We start from the raw sequence: 21,420 nt of genomic DNA, 5'->3' as shown, positions 1-21,420 counted from the left end.
GTTAGCTAGTAAGAACAATTATAAAAATAGTGTTTCAGGTTTTTAATTTTTATAGTAAGAGAGAATATTACTGCTAGAAATATCTATGTGTTTTCGTTTAGTGAAAGGTATCAAACTATTAAATATGCCTTTCCAGCTTTAAAAAAATTGATACAACTGCTACTTTCATTTCACTTTATTTTTATTGTTTAATAATAAGTGTCAAAATTATGCAGAGACAGAATGTTGTACACCAAGATATTACAGATTCCTGCATCAAACCAAGCTTCCAAACTTTGTTGTTCATATAGATACCCGTCTCTTTCAGAGACTAGAGGTAAATGCAGATTCACTTCCCATCCCAGGTGCTGATTCTTCCTTTCAGTCAATTTGCTTACCATGGGAGAGAGGGAAATTGAGTCATGTAGGGTAGCCTTTCTTTCACTTTAACACACATTTCCAAACCATCTGTTATCTCCTTCAAATACTTAACTAAGGTATAAGATATAAATTCAATTGCTTTAGGGTTTTAGCTCCTGATCCTAAATTTAGCAAAATAAATAATACATATATAGGTGCATGCCATACTAATTATGAAACAGATTAGGAATATCCTAAAGTAATATCCTAAATTTGTTTTTAAATTTGTCTTACTCTAGAACTAAGCAAATATGATTATAATAAATACTTTCCTAGTCTTAAGGTATATATTTTACATATTCCTTCTATGATTACCAATGATTTGAAAGCTAATGAGAACTCTCAGTAACTAAAATTAAGAGTGTACTTCTGTGCTTCATAGTAAATATGTAGCTAGACTAAAAAGTTGGCAGTCACACTTACATTTACTGTTATAATTATCCAGCAACAAAACATTTAGAAACATTGAGAGTCTACATGATTTTTTTTGCTTAGCTGTGCTGTTAGGAAAGGTAATACAGATCAGAATGGAAATAAGAGAGTGAATCTTTGAGCTCAGATGAGTGGGTGGGGAGCAGGAAAGAGAAGACTGGATTAATGGACAGATGTACAGCCAGCCTAGCAAACATTTGAAAGGGATTCAGCTAAAATCTGTTTCCTCACATGGAAACAGACCTACCAGTTGGTAAATTAATTCTATGTGCTCATAATGAGCATTTTTCCTTTGGAGATGCTTTCTTTAGAAGCATAGGTGGAAAAATATATGGTCTAGGAAGAAAAGGATAGAAAAGACATCCATGTGGAACAACAAAGAGTGCACTGATGGAAGAAGTCTATGTCTGCTGCTCTCATCTCCAGTTGAGAGTTTCCAGACAATAAACTAGTTGGATGAGTCTTAAAACAGAACCTTCTTTAATCGCTGAGATAAAACATAGCATCTCTGTACATGAATAAGCAGGGAGAGCTGTGATGCCTGTGGGAAAGGAGTACTTCTGACTGGATGAATATGCTGTTGAACTCTGCAGAGAGAAGTGGAATGGGATCAAGTAGTGGAGACAGGGGCACTGCTTTCATTATAAAGCATTTTGAAAAGTGGATATGTACAGGCATACTCAACACGGAGTTGAGGCTAAATTTCATCTCTTTAAGACGAGCCTAAAGTGGACAAAGTTTCACCTTTCAAGGTAAAAATTCATTGAGATACCACTCTGAAGTAAATGTTTCTGTGGTACCTAGATAGATCACTGACTAAAATGTCCACTCGGAAAACCCTCATTCCTGTCTGAAGGGAAGAAAGACTCCACCACCGAACAAATCCAACATTTAAAATGTTTTCCCTTGCAGTCTTTATATATGATCTTTTCTGTCAATTTCAGTCAGGTAAGCAGAACAGAAGGGTTATACCCGTGGCACTTAGTCTTTCTAGATTTTTTTTATGTGCAAAAAAGGCTACATTATAGCTTTATAAAATGTAGAGAGCTCTTCTCCCCAAGTATATATGCATTAATTCGTTAGAGAAATTCCATCAATATTCAATCGCCCATGGGGGAAAATTTTTGGCATTCCTTCTTAGAAACAGTGGCATGCCTAACTAGAAGAAGATTTTACATAAAATCTGCTTTGTAGCTTCTTACAAAAATGTAGTTTTCACAAACATTGTAACAACATATCACATACTTGTTCCAGAATCTAAGAATTATCCTCGAATCCTCTCTGCCCTTCTTTCCAATTCATCAGCAAGTTCTCTGGCACTGTTTCCACACCATTCTCCCAGTCTCATATGACTTTATTTTAATTCTCTGCAGGGCATTTATCATTATTTGGTATTTTAGTTGTATATTTGATTGTAGATATGTACATGTATATGTATATGTGTATTATACACATGTACATATATTGTATATGCATGCATTTATGTGCATATATTATATGCACAAAGCAGAAATCTTATCTTGGAACAGTGCTTTCTAAGTAGCAGGCAATCAAAAATATTTCTTTAATGATTAAATTTCTTTATCTCCCTGTTTCTCTCTTTCAACAGAAGAAACCTTAATAAAATAATACACATATGTATGTATAGATACATATGTACCTACATAAATATGCACAAACCCATATTCACATACACACACATATATACACGTATATACCTAAGTGTATATGTGTGTATGTGTGTGTATACACTGCCCTAACTTCCGAACCAAATCAGCGTAATGATATTCATTCCTTGGTCACCAAAATCAAGACCTTTAACTTTCATCCAATATTGGGAAAATAAGTGAGATGTATTTACTTGGCAATCCATATGTAAATGGCGCCTTATGGATTTAAGCAGTGCACAGTATGAATAACTGTGTATAGAAGAATTCACATCTCCAATAGAAATCTTTGAAATTAGGAGAGTTTTGCAATTGACTTCACATGTCTGTTTATCATTTCACAAAACTCTATGACGATAGCTAACTTAAAACTGGATTTGTTTTTGGAAAATCTATATCCTTTCTCTTTATTTTAATATATCATTTCTTATAAAGATAACATTTATCTTTAAATGTAAAGAGATGTAAAACTTCTCTGAGGCATGGCCTGAAAATCCACATCACAATGATATTACTACTAGTAATATTTTACTATTCCAGGAAATTTTTCTTGAGTATCTGCTGTATATAACGTGCTAGGCCAGGCACTGTAGATCCTATAATAAATAAGTAAACACTCTCAATTATGTCTGGACTTCTTAGTAAAAATAAACCAGTGAGGTGTTTTCACTCATATGTTTTACCATGATGCAATTTCACAGATGTTTCAAGGTCCCCTCATTAATTGTAATATTTCAGGAGACATAGCCAGGAGAATATGAAATTCCACAATTAGAAATATATTACTTTGGTAAAATGTTCACTTCTTTATTGAGCCTATATTTTAAAGATAAATAATTTGGGGAAGGTTATCAATCTGTGTCACCAAATTCCATGTGGGAATTAGTTTATTAAATAAGCTTTTTTTTTTTTTTTACAACTTTATTGGAGTATAATTGCTTTACAATGGTGTGTTAGTTTCTGCTTTATAACAAAGTGAATCAGTTATACATATACATCTGTTCCCATATCCCTTCCCTCTTGCACCGCCCTCCTTCCCACCCTCCCTATCCTACCCCTCCAGGCGGTCACAAAGCACCGATCTGATCTCCCTGTGTTATGCGGCTGCTTCCCACTAGCTATCTATTTTACGTTTGGTAGTAGATATATGTCCATGGCACTCTCTCGCTTTGTCACAGCTTACCCTTCCCTCTCCCCATATCCTCAAGTCCATTCTCTAGTAGGTCTGTGTCTTTATTCCTGTTTTACCCCTAGGTTCTTCATGACGTTGTTTTTTTTTCTTAAATTCCATATATATGTGTTAGCATACGGAATTTGTCTTTCTCTTTCTGACTTACTTCACTCTGTATGACAGACTCTAGGTCTATCCACCTCATTACAAATAGCTCAATTTCATTTCTTTTTATGGCTGAGTAATATTCCATTGTATATATGTGCCACATCTTCTTTATCCATTCATCCGATGATGGACACTTAGGTTGTTTCCATCTCCGGGCTATTGTAAATAGAGCTGCAATGAACATCTTGATACATGACTCTTTTTGAATTATGGTTTTCTCAGGGTATATGCCCAGTAGTGGGATTGCTGGGTCATATGGTAGTTCTATTTTTAGTTTTGTAAGGAACCTCCATACTGTTCTCCATAGTGGCTGTACCAATTCACATTCCCACCAGCAGTGCAAGAGTGTTCCGTTTTCTCCACACCCTCTCCAGCATTTATTGTTTCTAGATTTTTTGATGATGGCCATTCTGACTAGTGTGAGGTGATATCTCATTGTAGTTTTGCTTTGCATGTCTCTAATTATTAATGATGCTGAGCGTTCTTTCATGTGTTTGTTGGCAGTCTGTATATCTTTTTGGAGAAATGTCTATTTAAGGTCTTCTGCCCATTTTTGGATTGGGTTGTTTTTTTAAGGTTAAGAAAGACCTTGCTTTTGCATGAGAACTCTGAATTCTAGGGTTACAGGTGATAGGAGGGCATATTGAAAGTGGAGCTCAATAGGCATTTCTTCACAATTCTGCTTAACATTATTCTTAATGTTTATTAGGGATTATCTGTTGTGGATAGATCCAAGAGACTCTATTTATTAATATGCTTGCACAAAAAGTATCTACAAATAGCCCTTGTTGGTTTTAAGTTACAGGATAGCAAGTTTATAATAATATTTTTGAAACCCTCCCAAGTTCTCCTTTAATTTTCATTTAAATAAGCTTTTATATTGCAATATTAAGTATTCTATTTGAATGCATTTTACTACCTTTAAAAATCGATCAGACAACAAACATATATGTGAAAATTAGAATTCACTAGAATTAGTGCTGTGTAATAACTTCCAATTTAATGACAGCATTTTCTAACTTATACAAATTGGTAATGTAGCACAGTAGAACAGTTTAGTTAAGCCTTAAGGATATTTAGTTCAGGATTCCAGAACCCACTGTTACTGTTCTATGGAATTTGTGTATTAAATAAGAAGAATCATTTATGCATAAATGACCAGGTCTAAACTCTGTTTTTTTAGATGAAGAAGCATAGATTCAGAGGGGTCAAATTATAGGCAAAATGTCTGTCAGTTATTTTATCACAGAACCTAAATGAAAAATTAAATATCCAGATTTTTCAATCAGTAATTTTCTACTATATCATACTTCCCCTTGTGTATATTTATATTTGATTTAAGTTTCTCTTCTAATGGGTGACAGTACTATTCTCTCAAAGGAAACTGTCATCCTCACAGAACTTAAAGTGTTTGATCAAATCATCTGATTTACTTTTTGGTAAAGCACTTTTAGGAAAGAACTCCCAGTATGGAAGTAGGTGGAGCTAAATGGTATGGAATCATCCACTTCAAGGGCATTTTTTCCCACTTTAAATTTCACTTTCGTTTGTCAGTTTGGAATGTAAAAGAGTATTTTAAAAGAAAAAAATGCATACATTTTTTTTTCAAATGACAAACTGATTTTATTCATCAACTTTTCTTGTAATTACGTATGACTTTTGGTTACCACCTACAATTTAAAATTGCAGTACTTTTTATTTTTCTTTTTTTAAGAACAGCTTTTTTTTATTGTATGAGGATTCCATTTAGTATGTGAAGACAGTTGAAGCTATCAGAGGAATGAAAAGGGATGCATTCAAATCTAATTTTTAAAAGGGCTCCTTTTTATGAAGCAGACGAGGTTACCATACAGCTCTGGAAGAAGGGGCATGCTCTGGCTAGTTGAGGCCTTGTCAACCTGGTGGCTGTCATTTAAGTAAGAGCCTTGGTACTGCTATCCATTCTTATGCTATAACCCAAATAGGCTGCTACATGTAGCTGAATATAATGGGAACAGATAAATGTCCTTCTCTGCACAGGCAAAAAAGCAAATACAGTAAACTTTTCCTCTTACAATTGCTTCCAATGGCAGAGCAATTATCAGTAAAGTTAAGGATGCCTGTTATTTTTAGAATTAAGATATGCGAATAACTTCTTTCAAAAAGACACTTCTTACCTTGATACTTCTAGTATACATCGAGTTCTGACTAATAATATTCCACTAATAATCTTCTATATCTCTACTAATAATCCTTGGTTTGAATTCACTCTTGATTATCCTGGGACCACCCAGGGGAGTTAGTGACATAAAGCAGAAAGGAAGTAGACATATGGAGTCCAAACTAAATGGTAGCAGTTTTTCTCCCGATTGAACACTAGTACTTAGAGAGAAACAAACAGCTTGGGCTTCTGGGACTCTTTAGACTTAATTTTGCTCTGAAAATCCATTCTGAATGGGCCAGAATGCAATTTTTAAAAAGAGAAACTGCCACAAAACAAAAGAGGTTGACAAGTTAGAAATTATTGTACACTGAATTTGTAGAGAACAGAACATACCTTTAACCTGAAAAGCTCGTTATTGGAAAAAAGGTGCTGTACCACTCTTCAGTTTATTGTATACAGTGCTTGTTGGAACTGATTTCATTTTGACAAGGTTATACAGAATCTGTTGTGCTCTAATAAGCTCCAATAACAAAACGTGGTTGCATTTTTCGAATTCCTTCATTAGGATGTGAAAAAAAGGGCCCCTTTTCTATTATTTTGAATTGGATATTGTGATTTAGAGATCTAACACTTTTAAAAACATTGAAAGACTGCATTTGGAATATAAGATTCTTCAGTATGCTGCATTTTAATTTTTTAAATAATTTTTTAGACTTGAAGACTCTTAGCAGGAATTGCTAAAAATTACCTCATAAATGGTAAAAGGAGGAGAGAGGACAGTCTTTTACAGAGATTAACCATGTGTAAGGCTCAGTTACTGTCTCATGTTATTAGAAGTGATACCATTTCCTATCTATTGACAACATTGCTATTACCACCAAAAGATGCATTATTTATAAAGCACCAGTCAAATTCAAAGCATAGAGCTAGGTACCCGAAGGAAGCACAGAAATATACCATGGAGTTGATGTCTAATTCTTCTGTTATCTTATCATCTTATTGGTTCATTTAAAAAAAAAAGAAAAAGAAAACACTAGTAATCATTAAGTGCCAAGTGAAAGTGATAGCCTCCCGGTTTTCAACCACTAATTTCATGAAGAGCTCTGATATGTATTCTGTTTACGGTGAACTTTATTATTAATAAAAGTTAGAATAGTTGAGTGTATTAATTGATTATGTTAATTAGAGAAAATGTTTAAATGTTACCATAGTGCTACACATGTATTTTGATAAGTAGGAAAGGAGAGAGAGAGCTATGTAGCTAGTGAGAGACACATAACCCTGGGTGTGTTCATAGTGGTGTGTCATGAATGTAAACATCTTTGTTATGGCAGAGGGGTATAGATAACAAAATGAGGGAAGCAGAGGTAAACTCAGAAAGCACAAAAAGTATTCAGAGAAGGGAAATCAGTTGGGTTTTATTTGGTCAAGGAAGTCTTCACAGAGCAGGTAGGAATCAGGCTGAAACTTGAGAGTGGTGTTTCACTAGGTACATCAAGAAAAGAAGAAAAGGGAGACTATTCTAAGATGAGATTGGGTGATACTGAGGCAACCCCTCAGTCAGAGTAAATTTGTCCCAAGTCAAAATTATATTTTTAAAAACAAAGACAAGTTGATTTATAAAGATTGAGCTTACAGTTTATTGGAAAGATAGGTACATAAATATACATGTCATGGTCATATATTGTATAATAAACATGTGTAGAGGTGTGTGCAAAGTGCTTGAAAGCACACTGAGGGAAGGTATTAAGTCTACAGAATTGGGGGATGCTTTACAAATGAGATAATATTTAAACTGGACTTGAAAGATAGACAAGAAAGAGAAAACTAATGTTGTGAAACAGTATGTGGCTCTGAGAACATGGCAGCAAAGAGAACAGAAAGAGCTGAGTCTAGAACTTGGGGAAAGCACTTGTGTCAGGGAAGAGGTCTTGTGCTCCAGGCTTTGCTTTTCTGTTTATGTTAACTTGGTACTATAAGAAATAAAGAAAAGAAGCCAGGCATTTATATGCTCTGAAGACCTCTAGCCCATGTTGTTCCAGAAAACCATAACATTGAGGTATCTCAAGACAATGGTGGGTGCAGTTTGGAGTTCACATCAGAGTCATGTAGGTTAAGCAGGAGACATGGTGGACTGATGAATTTATCATAGCAAAGTTTAGCCATGGTCTCCGGACACAAAGAGTTTAGTTTCCTGATTCAACAGCTTTGTTGTGTGAGCTAAAATTGTGTTTCTGCAAGTGAATAGGTTCTTACAGAAGTAACCCACAGTATTTACACTGCATTTATTTGTAACCCAACATTCACTCACATGAATAACTTTTGCAGCCTACTTAGACTTTGTCTGCACTAATATGCAATTGTGCAATTGACTAGATTTGGGGTTCTGTCTGACATCATTGAAGTACTCCTGAATTTTCCTTTTATGTCAGAATAGTACTTCATATATGTTACAAACAAAATGAAAACTGTAATTTATTTTAATTCACATCTTATGTGTAGGTAAAACTATAAGCAAATATTTTCATGCCTGGGACCTTTATTTTTCTCAGTGTACTATCAATAATAATGCTCAAATTTTTCCTTTAAAGGACATCCCTGATTTTACTATGGATACTATAGTTTTCACTAAAACTATAAAGTTTTATATAGTGAGTCATAGAACTCTATGAATTAATTTTAATATCTTACTTAAATCATGAAGCTATTTTTGAAAGATTTATCCATTTTAGTATATAGTAAATAAGTAGTCCCTTAAGATTTAATGTGCTAGGCAAAGATTTTAAACACATGATCACAATTTCAGAGAATCTGGTGTTACACATTTGTATATATTGTATATATTGATAAAAATTTGTAACAACTTGAAAATATTTTTATATCATATTCAAACAAATTTCTTATTAACTAGAATATGCTTTTATTTCTGATTTTGAAGAACTTTATTGAAATTTCTCTTGTTTGGATTTAAATTATATCTGAATAATTTATCTATATTTGCTAATTTATCTGATCAGATCTAAACTAAAATTAAAAAATAAAATCTAGCTATTTTCACTTTGTGCACTTCTCAAGATACCTTTTTTATGCACTGCATATTTTATCAATTACTAACTTCATTATTTATACTTTAACATCTAGAAAATATATAATACAGTAAATTTCTTTTGTAAATTGTAAATGCTGAACTTTTTATTTTAACCATTTTTTTTCCAGGCAAATTCAACAGTATTTGATTAAATTAACATGCTCTTCAAGGAAACTGACAATAAAAATTTGAGCCCATCTTTGTATTGTGGAAAACAGAGATGAAATATCATTTAGTAAATTGGCTGACCTGTCTATTAGACAGTTATCATTCCTGAATTTTAATATTCATAAATTGCATACCATTAATTTTTCTATTTTTTATTTATAGTTATCTTAGTGTCCATTTAAATCATAGGATGTAAACATGTAAGACATATATTAAAATCTTCTAAATTTAAGTCATATTCAGCAAATTACTTATAATATTAATGTGATTGAAGATTATATGGCTTTATAAACATAATTAGTAAATTAATGTTGAACCAGGAGTAACTTACTTTTATTATGTGTGTGCATGTTTGTAATTCTTCTGCATATGAATCAATGTATTTTTATTCTTTGGAGAGATAAAAATGGATGTGTCTTAGGGGACAAAATGACCTGCAATTTCTATCCTGTACTATATTTAATTGAGTATTCTTTGTAGTAACAACATAATGTTTTTTAAAAGGTACAGGATTTTAGATACCTTAAAACTAAGGCAAATTATTATTACTCATGTTTTCAATTTCGTATTTCCTTATGAAAATGTAGCTTCCTTCTCACAATCAATGTTTAAATAAAAGGCCAAAAGTGAATGCATCAAACCAGGACCTTTAAAATAATTGATGAATGTTTCCAAATGTTGCCACTCATTTGTAGGATAAAAACTAGAGAGGTGGGTGTTTGGACTTAGGAAGACAGCTCAGAATTTTACTAATTTCTGCCTTGACAAGAGTTACAATCAGACAGATAAAATAAATGATCTTAAGATGTGAATGTTAGAGAAATTTCTCCCTCCATTATACTTAGGTTTAAGAAAATATTCTCTATAATATAACATATTTATACATATATATACATATGTGTGTAATTTTCAAGATGAGGAAACTCTATCTCAAAGTTCTTTCATCCATTAAGTGGGGATAATAATAGGCAACTCAGAAATTTGTTGAGATCATTCACCACTGATCACAATGAGAGTTACTTAGTGAGCCCTCCTGGTCTTACATCCTTTCTTGGAACGTCTCAAATCAGTTGAAACTGGAGAGAGTTCATAAGGTGGTGTGGAATACATGAATCTCAGGTCAGGCTCACACAGCTTTCAAAGTTGCAGGATATGTAGGCAAAGATTCATTTTGTTAGCAAGGAAATTTATTGAAGAAATAATTTTTAGGTTGTAATCTTGAAAATGTATCCTTCAGAAAATAAAAATTGTCCGTATGTATTAAACACAGAGAAGAATATGTTTTTGAGCAGAAGTAATGAAATATTTTAGTTCTATATTGACTAGTTGACCTGTCAAAAAAGTGAACTTATCTAGATCCCCTAAAATGTGTTTTATTTTTATAATGCTATGAACAAATTCATTTAGTAAACTTTTATTGACCTTCTAAATTGTGCTAGGGTACCAACAATAAAGTAGGCAGAGTTCTATTCAAAGATTAATTGCCAAGTGAGGAGACTGACAACAATAAAATCAGAACAATAGAAAGTTTAGGTAAGAGAAATATCACACAATTTCCTTGGTCTTTCTGAGAATTCCAACTAATTCCAACTAATCTTACATTGTTGAGTTGTAGTTGATTCTGATTAATCTCCTGGTATTGAATGTTAAGATTATTTCAACTTTTGCTATTTCACAATAGAGTTGAAATAATTGGATGGACATGAATGTGTGATAAAAAGAAAGAACAGAATGATGAAACCCTCAAAATTTTCACAAAAATGAAAGAGTTTAAAATGTTTCAGAACACGTAGGATGAAATAATGTTATTAGTGATTAAAAATATGTAGCAGTGACTGGGGCAGATTTGTTATTTGACAGGTCATTTTCTTGACCCAATTGTCATATCGGCCAAGGTTCTTTCCATCAAATTTCTTTTAGCCAGTTTGGTTTTAGGTACATATGAAGTCAAGGGGAGAAGATGAGAATGATGAGCAGGTAAGCAGGAGCCAGACTATGAGTCAGTAATGGTTAGTGGTGTTATCTCATCTATCTGGACCCTGTAGAAGATTCTAGGACATTTCTCTTAAAGTGGATTGACAATTATTAAAACTACCCATTTTTTAAATGTTTTTTGAGTATTAGCCTGGGGGACAAAACCCTATATATCATGCATCTTCATATGGGAAATAGGATATTGTTGGTTTATATAAGAATGCTTATGAAAATATATAGACTATCTCCAAAACAAATCAGAGTTAATTATTACCCATTTTGTTTATATGAAGTAAGGAAAAAAATCCAAACAATATGGGTTTTTTTGGCTTAAAAGAAAATAGAAACACCAAAGTCTGTTATTTGCACTCCAGAATCAAATAATATAGCTGGTTTTGAAACACTGCTTTTCAGATACAATGAAATTTTATTCTAATCCATTGTCTGATAGCAAATAATGTAATATTTTATAATCTGTGATAGGTTTGGTAATCTTGGGTTCTTTCCATGGAGTTTTAAAGGACTAATATTATTGCATATTCTTATATTTGTTAGCCCCGGAAGATATTTCCCTTTGCACTAATGAAATACATATATTTTGAGATCCTAATGAGCAAATGATTTTGCTAACAGACAAAGAATGTATTATTTTCTATTTTGGAAATGCGTGAAAATTAAAATTATTTTTTTTAAATTTAGAAAATGTCTTTCATTTACCTCCAGCCTGCCTAAAGTATTTAGGAAAACTTACAATGAAAATAAGAAGTTATTATAGAAATTAGTAAACAAGAAGCATATGTGCACATATACATAATATTTATTCATTTATAATGTTGTTGAAGTCAGTTCTACTTTATGATCATGGTAATCGCACTCCAGGCAATACCCATTTTCTCTAGTGATTAATGTAGCACAATTGGGTTTTCAGAAGGTTGTTTTCTTAATGTGACTGGCCAGGAAACAGGTGTAAACATAAATACCAAAGATAAGAGAGTGATCTCATGCTGTTTTCTGATGTCTCCAGCATAGAGAATTCAGCAGGTTAAAGTCTGGGGATTGAGTAGGGTTATTTATCAGAAGTAAGGAACTAGAAAAAAATTGGTGTGACTCAGAGACTTTAACTGAGAGAATGACAGGAAGCTTTTTAATAGCAAAATAATCTGTCAAACACTCCGAATATATAGGAGCTGTGTAGCAAACATGTGAAATCAAACCCCAGCACAGTAATTACAGGTAATTTGTGAACTGCTTCTAATTTCCTCACTGTGTAAATTATATGCCTATCCACTTGAGACAAGATTTGACTCTGAGAATCTTACTGAAGTTCTCATTGCTTGACACTGGCTATATTGTTTCAGTGTTCTCTATGCTGCTTTTCAAAGTTTTAGCTGCTTTTGAGTGAAAGGAAGGAAGATTTTGATGTTAAACTCTAAGCTATTCTCTTTTTTTATGTTCTCTGTATTTGAATCCACTGTCAACTTTTGCAAACTTCGACTGATTAGGGGTTGAATGTTATGGTTCAGATATATGTTCAATAACTTCTCCTAGGTATGCCAAATAAAATAAGTCATAAACAGTTCAGAATATTGAGTTCCATGCTAGTTGACCCAATACTTGTTAAAGACTCCTAGGTACTGCAAAATTGTTAGAAGGCGTTACCAGCTAATCAGGGTAAGAATTATAAGATTCTAAACTGTACATTAACACCGTTTGTGAGAAAAGGAAAAGCAAAATAATGGTAATAATAATAGTAACAATTGGCTTCTTTGTTTGTATCTAAAGATTGCTTTCATCCTATTTCCTATCATTGTTTGCCTAAAAAAAAATCAGAGTATTTAACACGCATATATTCATCCATCGTTAACATTTCTTTAATCTTATATGGTGGTGTTATTTGTGTTTATTTTCTGTTGTGTTATTTCTTTGTTTACTTCTTTGACAAAGCATGTCAGTTTCTGTTTTACCTCTGTATTTTGCTACTGCATGTCAAACTTTTTAAACGACTCAGCGAACGAATGAATTCTTGTCATTTTAAGTTTTACTCTAAATATTGCAGGCAATCTGCTTATAATCAAACATTGCTCCAAGTTTTTACTTTGTGTAGGAGCATGAAAAATCAATGAAAAACAAAATGACAAGAACTGCGTGGTACCGCCAGCTTTGTACCTGATATCTGTTTAAGCCTGTTAAAAGTTAAACCCAAATAAGATATATGTATTTGTAATTTGAATCATTTGTGTTTCTCTTTTGTTTGCATGATATGATTTTGTTTTATATTTTTTTTCCACTCACCAGATGTTCCCAACACTTTGCTTCCCACTACTATCATCCCCTCCCTTACCACTGCAACAGTCACAACCACTGTAGCCATAACAGCCAGCCAAACCACATCTGCAACATCCAGCAACATACGAGGTACAGTATGCTTCTTTGTTATGGCCTGGGAAACACATTAAATAGAGCTTTTAAAGGTTTTATAAAGAGTAGAGGAGTAGAGATCCAATTTTACTTACTTCTAAGAAGTAATTAAGTCACCTCAGTTACTATCAGTTAGGGTTGTTGGAATAAAATATGAGACAAGATAGTACATTTTAATTTTTCTTAGTGTCAATTATGACTCTTATGAAAATGTTTCAGAATATAAGTTGAGAATATATGGAGCTCTGCAACATTGAGAGTTTAAAATGTGAACATGGGACACTGTTTTTATTTTTTTTCCTTACCCTATAAATGCAAAGAAACAAGATGATCAAAAATGCAGAGGTAGTGTTTGCTTTTTTAAGACCCTAGTTTAATGTTAATGATTTGTTATTCCTCTGGAACTAGATTAAAATGCCTGCAGTGTTGAATTTGTTGTAAAATTGGTATAATCCAGGGGTCATTATAAACTATTTGCACATAGAACTTTTAGGTAAATATTCAATATGTCAGCCTGAAGTGATTTGCTGAGTGGAGCTACTTATTCTACTAACACAATGTTCTGAAAGCAAATATTCTAGACTTGTCCAAGATGACAGGAATTGATGGTTGGCTCCATGAGTAATTTCTGGCATCAGTTTACTAATAAGTATGTTTGTCTCAAACAGAGCAACCTAAAAGATAATGAAGTAATCCTTAAGGGCAAAAATAATTATTATGTCATGGTTCAGAAATATAAAAAAGCATTTCTGAGTAGTCTTTAAGTGGTTAGTAGATGATGAAAAAATAAAAAGTTGTTTGAGCACATTAGAGAAATACACATTTTAAACTTTATTTCTGCATAAGCAATGTTCAGAGACAATTTGTCCTATTTAAGTCTGTCATTTACTCATATACATGTTTTATGTCATGTTGGCTGTCCTAATATGTGTTAAATGTAACAATGTAATTTGAAATCATGAGGACTTTACAATAATATATATGTAAAGTTTTGTCAAGAATAGACAACATTATTTTCCTTCACTTATAAAGACTGTTCAATTAGACTGTGTTTCTTAGAATTTTTAGTAATTCTCAATATTATATTGAGTTGCTGCTAGCTTTTACTTTATAGTTACTATATTACTTTTTCTCTTGTTCCAGAAAAAAATTTTTAGTATCTTATAATTGTTAATTTTTAATAATTAATAATTATAATTGGTCAATTCTGTTATACAGTGTACAAGATTGATAGCTAAAGCTTGATGATTGTAACAATAAGAATTTCTCAAAATACCTAGTATTACTAAAAAAACTGTATTTGAGCTAAATCTGTAAGTAGAAGAGTTTAAAGATCATTCTTATAACAATTTATATAAAAATGAGTAGAAAAATAATAAAAATGAAGAAAAAGTTAAAAAATACTTTATGATGTTATATGAAATGTAAGATATCTAAAGTTTTCTACTTTGCTTTAATTTATTGTTTTTCTAAAGATTTTTTTACAACAGTAATTCAAATGAAATGCAATTTACTGCTTACCAACAAAATCTCTATGATATTGTTAAGTTCTGACTGTACAAGCAAATCACTTTGTTGGAAAAGGATAGAGATATATATTGACTTAACTTTTTTTTAAAAGACCTAATTATAACAAAAAAAAATCCTAGTTCATTTCTTCTTCAATAAATATTTATCAAGTACCTGCTGTTTATATAAATGGCACTATGCCAGGTCCTAAAATTATGGGGATTAAACATATTGTATCTGAAATTGCTAGCAATTAAATTGATGCATTTCCCCCAAATATTCAGTGTCTATACTTAATTAATGAAAAGTATTCATATTCTTTGTGAGTATATATATATATATATATTAGGCTAAAATAATAGAAAGTATTTTATTTCAAAGTGAAGTGTTTAACAAATATTTTATATTTGTTCACATTCATCTTAAGTGACTCTTACCTGTTCCATTTTAACCAGCCTGCTAAAACGAAATCAATTTTCAACTTTTTCAAGGAAATTCATTTTTCAAAGGTTTCCTAAGATGTTTTGTGAACTTTACACCATGGAATTCAAAAGCGCTGAAAAAATTTATTTTTCCTTCAAAGGAACACACAAATAAATAAACCCCAAAGAAGACACACACACACACATACCCCCCATTCCCTCTTTTTTTACTTAACAGTTGCAAGATATTATTTTTCAAATGGCACCAAGATATGTGAAAAGAAAACCTATTTTATGAGTTAGGCAATTCATAACATCTGCTTTATATAGAAAAACTAGTAGCACCAGCATTGAATGTTAGTGTAATGTCTATTTTTCCCTCCTACCTTCAACGAACAACTGGGAATTGAAGAATGTCACCAAGCTCACCTGCATGATTAATGTTCTAGTCCATACTTGAGGGAGGTGGGGATTCAGTCAATAAATAAATAGTTTATAATTTTTGTACTCTATTCCTTTTAATTTATATGATATTCACTTAGCTGTGCATTAACTATTAAATTAGAGGTTTCAGGTGCAATTATATTTTAAGTGGAATTCATTTATCTATAAATTAGTGAAAGATGTTTCCAAATTATAGTTTAAAAGATATAATAAGAATATGTTGCCTAAGAAAAGCTAGGAACAAAATATTTTCAGCTTGCCAATTTTTTTTGTTTACTGTCTTCATCCCTTTCTCTCATTCAGTAATCTAAATTACTAAGCTAACTATATTTAATTTTATTAGGTTTAAATGGCATTTCTTCAAATTTTATAAACTGTAACATTTATCTCACTATATACATACTTATTTAATAAATGACCACAAATGAATCACTGTTCATATCTCCATTTTCACTCTTTCACCACCCCCGCCATTGCTGAGATTTCTATCCTAAGATATGGTAAACATGCAATTAAAAATAAAGAATCATAGCTGTTGCTATATTAAAAATCAAGATAAAATAGACCAAAAGAAACTACTCAAATTGTTAGTCATAACCTTGAGAATTTGTACATCTCTTCAATTTGTACTTGAAATGCATCCCTGTTTGCAGGAAGAGGAGCTTCAACCATATGGAAGAAAAGCAGGCAATTATCAGTACCTTGTTACAAAAAACACAGAGAAGGGAGCAAACTTGAACAGTCATGGGAAAGACAGAGAATAAGTGAGCCTGAGAGATATCTTTAGGTGTGAGTTTCAGTTCTTCTGTTTACAAATTCTTTGTTCTTAGACGATGAACCAAATTTAGCATCAGCATTTTCGTCAGAAAAATGAGAAACACTTAATTCTCAGGTTGCCTTGAGGATTGGATAATGTCTAGAGTTCTGGCAACATAATCAGCGCTCAATGTTTGACAATGATTGCTTAGTTCTTTTAAGTAAAACAAGTGTGTTCACATGTAGTTGCATCTAAAATGGTATATTTTTCCTATAGTAATTCTAGTTTTAATTCTGACAAAATTCTTTGGTGTTAGTGCACTGATTACATTTTAATTTCAAACCTATTTTTAATTGATTATGTGAAAAAATTAAATATTAAAATGGCACTAGAACATATGAAACTTACTTATCTATCCTTGACTATAACAACAACTTATAAGTGTTCTATGAATTTTATAGGATTCTTATTTATTTATCATATACCTAAAACCTGAGCATTTTATAGATCTCTTAAATATTTGCATTACAAAGCATCACTGCTACAACACATTTTAATTTTCTGCTTATAGAAATTGCAACTTTTTAAGACTAGTGGCCTGATTAATCCTATCAACTAATTCAAAAGATATATATCTGTATATCTATATCTATATATCTATATCTATATATACTCTTTTATAAATTTGGGGGTTTTTTTTAGGTCACTGTAATACATTTTTAATGAGATAAACTTTAATGAGTTAAATATGATAATTTATAAAATGCTTCCAAATGACCTGATGTGATTTCTATTATTAATATTATTTTTGTATGGTATCGTTAATTTGAAAACATTAAAAAATTTTTTTTTCATAATGTATAATTTTAATTTTATATAAACTATCTCATAATCTAAGAATCTTTAACAGTAAGCACCCTCATTTACAGATCATGATATAAAGGTATTGATAAGTCAAGAAACATATATGAGACACAGTGAGATATATCAGTGATTATGTCTATTTATCATGATTTTTAAAATTAGAATTCACAACTGAATCTTTTGTACTTACCAACACAGAAAAACTCCTAAATGCCTAATTATTATCTGTCTCTGCCTCTGTAAGACTGTAATTGCACTACAAGTATAGAAATGAAATGACATATATGGAGAGAAGGTGTGAAATATCTGATATACTCCCTGTCCTAATACTAAGGGTCTGTTCAAATACTTCATGCATTTCAGTATATCAGATAGGAAAAAATAAATCCTAAAAGTGATGATGAAATTGTACAATCCATGTAAAAATCCAAATGAATTATTTATTCAAGTATTGATTTAGTTTTACATCAGACTTTAAAATGGTGAAATAATTTTTGTTAATAAAATCATAGTATTTGTCTAGTAATATGAACCAATTTATTAACTATAATGAGGTAATTGCAATGGTACCGTATTTCACAATGGCACTGCAAAGCAAAAACAAAAGACATATTTTTTAAATTTAAGAAATCAACCATTATCAAGTTATCTACAACCAGAATAATAATGACCAATCTCACAAAATTTAGAGATGGGTACTGTTGTGTTGGTCCCAGCCTATTGATAGTGATGCTTTTCGCTAGGAATGCTTGAGGCACTTGCCTCAGCTCCTATTGCTTTTAGGAGCCCTCACAGACATTTCCTCCACCAGGGCCAAATGTTGAGGTTGGACCAGCCCTTGTTCTTAATATGATCGCAGACTGTACTTCAGTAAGAAACCAGTAGGGAACTTTGAGGAACAAAATTATTACTCAGAGATTCTGGAGGGCCACATAGTGAGGTCACTGGTAAAAAGAGAAAGAGAGCGCACAGAGCTGGGCTCTGCCTTTATTAGGGTTCAAAGGTGGGGTGTCTAGAGTTTTGTGGGTTCACCCTTTATTGGTTAATTTAAAGCATAAGAACAAGAATTAGGGCACAGGAGGGAGAAACCAGGTTACCCAAGGTGATCAGTTATCTAGGTTACCCAGGGCTTTCTGACAAAAAGAACTTCACGGGTCGGGCAGCCTAGTTCCTTAACTGGTTGTTTTGCTACAGCTGGCAATATGTTTATTCAAGGTGGATGTCTTTTTGAAATGCATGCTCTGCAATCAAAAGTTTAATGTCAAGCACAAACTTAATGTCAATTATTCACAATTAAATTACACATTAATTTAGTTATTATGTCTAAAAATGCAATATTAAGTAAAATATTTTAAATTATTCATGTAGAATAGAATGAATTTTAGCATACATCTACAATGAGTATAGATCCAGTCTAGAATTAAAGGCCCACTGTAACTTTAAAATCATGTGAATCATAAAATTTAACTATTTAAATGTATATGAATTTAGGGACATGGTTGATCATTAAGTATAATCCCAAAATATTACTGTTTGAAAGATCTCCCTTCTCTAAAGATTCCTTGAAGCAATCTTAGTGACTTGTAGAAAAAAATCATATACACAAAATTAAGCTATATCAAATGAAAATAAATTGCCAAAGTACTTACTTTGTGCCAGTATAGAGAAATTGAGATGAATTGTAACATTCTCCTCATATTTAATGTGGGCATTTTTAATGAACTGCAGTTGCCTAGAATGTTGCTTATGAAATAATATTTTCGTATGCAGATTACTTTACTTCAATTGTTGTTTCATTTCTCTGGCTCCAAAATACAGTATGCTAACTTAAACACAAAATGCATACATGAGCACATCAAACCACTGTCCGAAACATCTATTTAATTAAATCAGGTTAAAAAGCAATAATGATTCGACCTGTGCTTCTAAGCTCTATTTCCTTTATGTCAAAGAAAATCTAGTCTGTATTTTATTTTTATTTGGTTTCATTAATGTGTGCCCTCCTCCCCTTTTGGGCACAGATACTTAAAAAATAGAATACATAGCGATAAAGAAATGTTTTATCAGAATAAAAGAAAACACCACTGAGAAAAAATGAATGGAGTAAAATCATTATAGCTCTGAATTAGTCATAATAAATGCATTCAAATAGAGCATTTGCAATGGTAAAATATATCATCTTGACAGAGTTAAATCCCAAAGTGTGCAAATCAAGAAGTTGTTTATGAGCTTGTATTATGAGTGTTTAGCTATTAAAAATGTTTCTGATTTTATTGATGGCAATAAAACACAGTTTGCATGGTGCTGTGAGCTTTTAAAAATTAAGTGTCAATACGTTGGGCTTTTTTTCACTTGACAAAAATTAAGTAATATTTCAGTCTCCAGAATGATCCATATAGAGGGACCTGCTTATCTGCAAAAAGATAGGTTTCTACATTTAGGCTGTGAGTATAGCTAAATTTCCACTAGTCTTTTTAAAAACCATAATTACTATATAAAGTTGACTCTGTTTCTAAATTAAATACATGAAACATAGTTCATAATGGAAACAAGATATTAAAAATGCTTCTCACTTGGAAAGAATAAGCATGATGTATGCTTCCTCTCAACCTTGCTAAAAGTACCATATTATTAATGCTGAAGGGAGTGGCTACAGGCCAGACATGGGTGGGAGTACTGACTGGGGGTCCTGGTCTCTTACTCAGCCATAGACCCACACATTGGAATAATGGCAATGTTTCAGATTAGGTTATTCCAAGATAGCATAGGGTGCTAAAGTTATTCTTTCAATTTAGTAGATCTTATTTGGAATAAGAATCACTTGTTATGTATAACCATTTCTGAAGCCAAGTGGAGTGTTTGCCTCTGACTTGTATGAAGGTGAATTCTGGCAAAGTTTGAAAATCTTTAAATATTTACTTATTTCTTTATGGTATTTAGGAAATATTTGAAGATAACCGGTATTCATATTTTCTTTCCCATGCCACCTATTAAGGGAAGCAGAACACTTATGCTCTATTCTATTTTCTAAGGGCATTCTTGTGGCTTGTGCAATTTAAAACATCAAACATTTTTAAGAGTTTCATTTTAAGCTTATTTATTTCTTTGGCTTAGATAAATTTAAACAGAAATCTTTTTCCATTAGTTTATATTTCTTTTAAGTAAACAGTTCTACTAATATTGTTTCTACTTGTATAAATGTGTCTTAATTGATTTTATGATAATTCTAGATTTAATATAATCTAATAATATATACATTTCCTGCAAAACAACCTCTAAGAAAGAAAAGAAAATGTTCCCTGGTAGACTATGTGCCATTTTCTTGAATTCATTTTATATAATATGCATACACATATAAATATTAATTTAAAAATTTCTGTAATTATTATATTCCAGAAAGCACATCACTTAAAAAATATTAAGAATAAATGAGTTACTTATTATTAGGAGGATAATCTGTTTTATATTTTAAAACCTTGGCCTACATATATGAATAAATGTATTTCCAGAACATCTTTGAAATTATTTTAAAAAATCATTAATAAACTGGTTGTATCTTTCTTACTAACCAATGAATTAAATTTATGTGCTGTGCCTTTGAAGCTGAAAAGATTGCCAGCACTGCCCTTGCTTCTTTGACACTCCACATGAAACACAGTTAATAACCTCCTGTGTAAGCTTGTCGAAACACTGAATTGATACTAATTATACCAACTTTGGGATAGAAGGTGACCTTGACTTCAGCCGGAACTTTCTGCCAGGACAGTAAATAAGAGCAAATGCCACAAAGCGTGAC

The 21,420-nt window shown here is 31.9% G+C and overlaps 1 protein-coding gene across 7 annotated transcripts in view; it reads left to right on the top strand.

Moving 5' to 3' along the window:
• The window catches only part of CADM2 (cell adhesion molecule 2), a gene marked incomplete at both ends in the record, with an annotated part of 1,063,002 nt that overhangs the window by 987,380 nt on the left and 54,202 nt on the right, over window positions 1-21,420 (top strand). For 2 of the 7 annotated variants that reach the window (XM_082625752.1, XM_082625751.1), the window contains one exon: window positions 13,506-13,625. The exons of the other annotated variants lie outside the window; for them this stretch is intronic. In XM_082625752.1, the coding sequence (XP_082481878.1) occupies window positions 13,506-13,625 (120 nt within the window). The remainder of the gene's footprint in view (window positions 1-13,505; window positions 13,626-21,420) is intronic. 7 annotated transcript variants of the gene reach the window in all.

Source organism: Mesoplodon mirus (assembly GCF_964341445.2).
Source record: "Mesoplodon mirus genome assembly, chromosome: 6".
Classification (NCBI taxonomy): Eukaryota; Metazoa; Chordata; class Mammalia; order Artiodactyla; family Ziphiidae; genus Mesoplodon; species Mesoplodon mirus.
The sequence above is the reverse complement of the archived record's forward strand: the minus strand, read 5'-3'. Positions and strand labels throughout refer to the sequence as shown.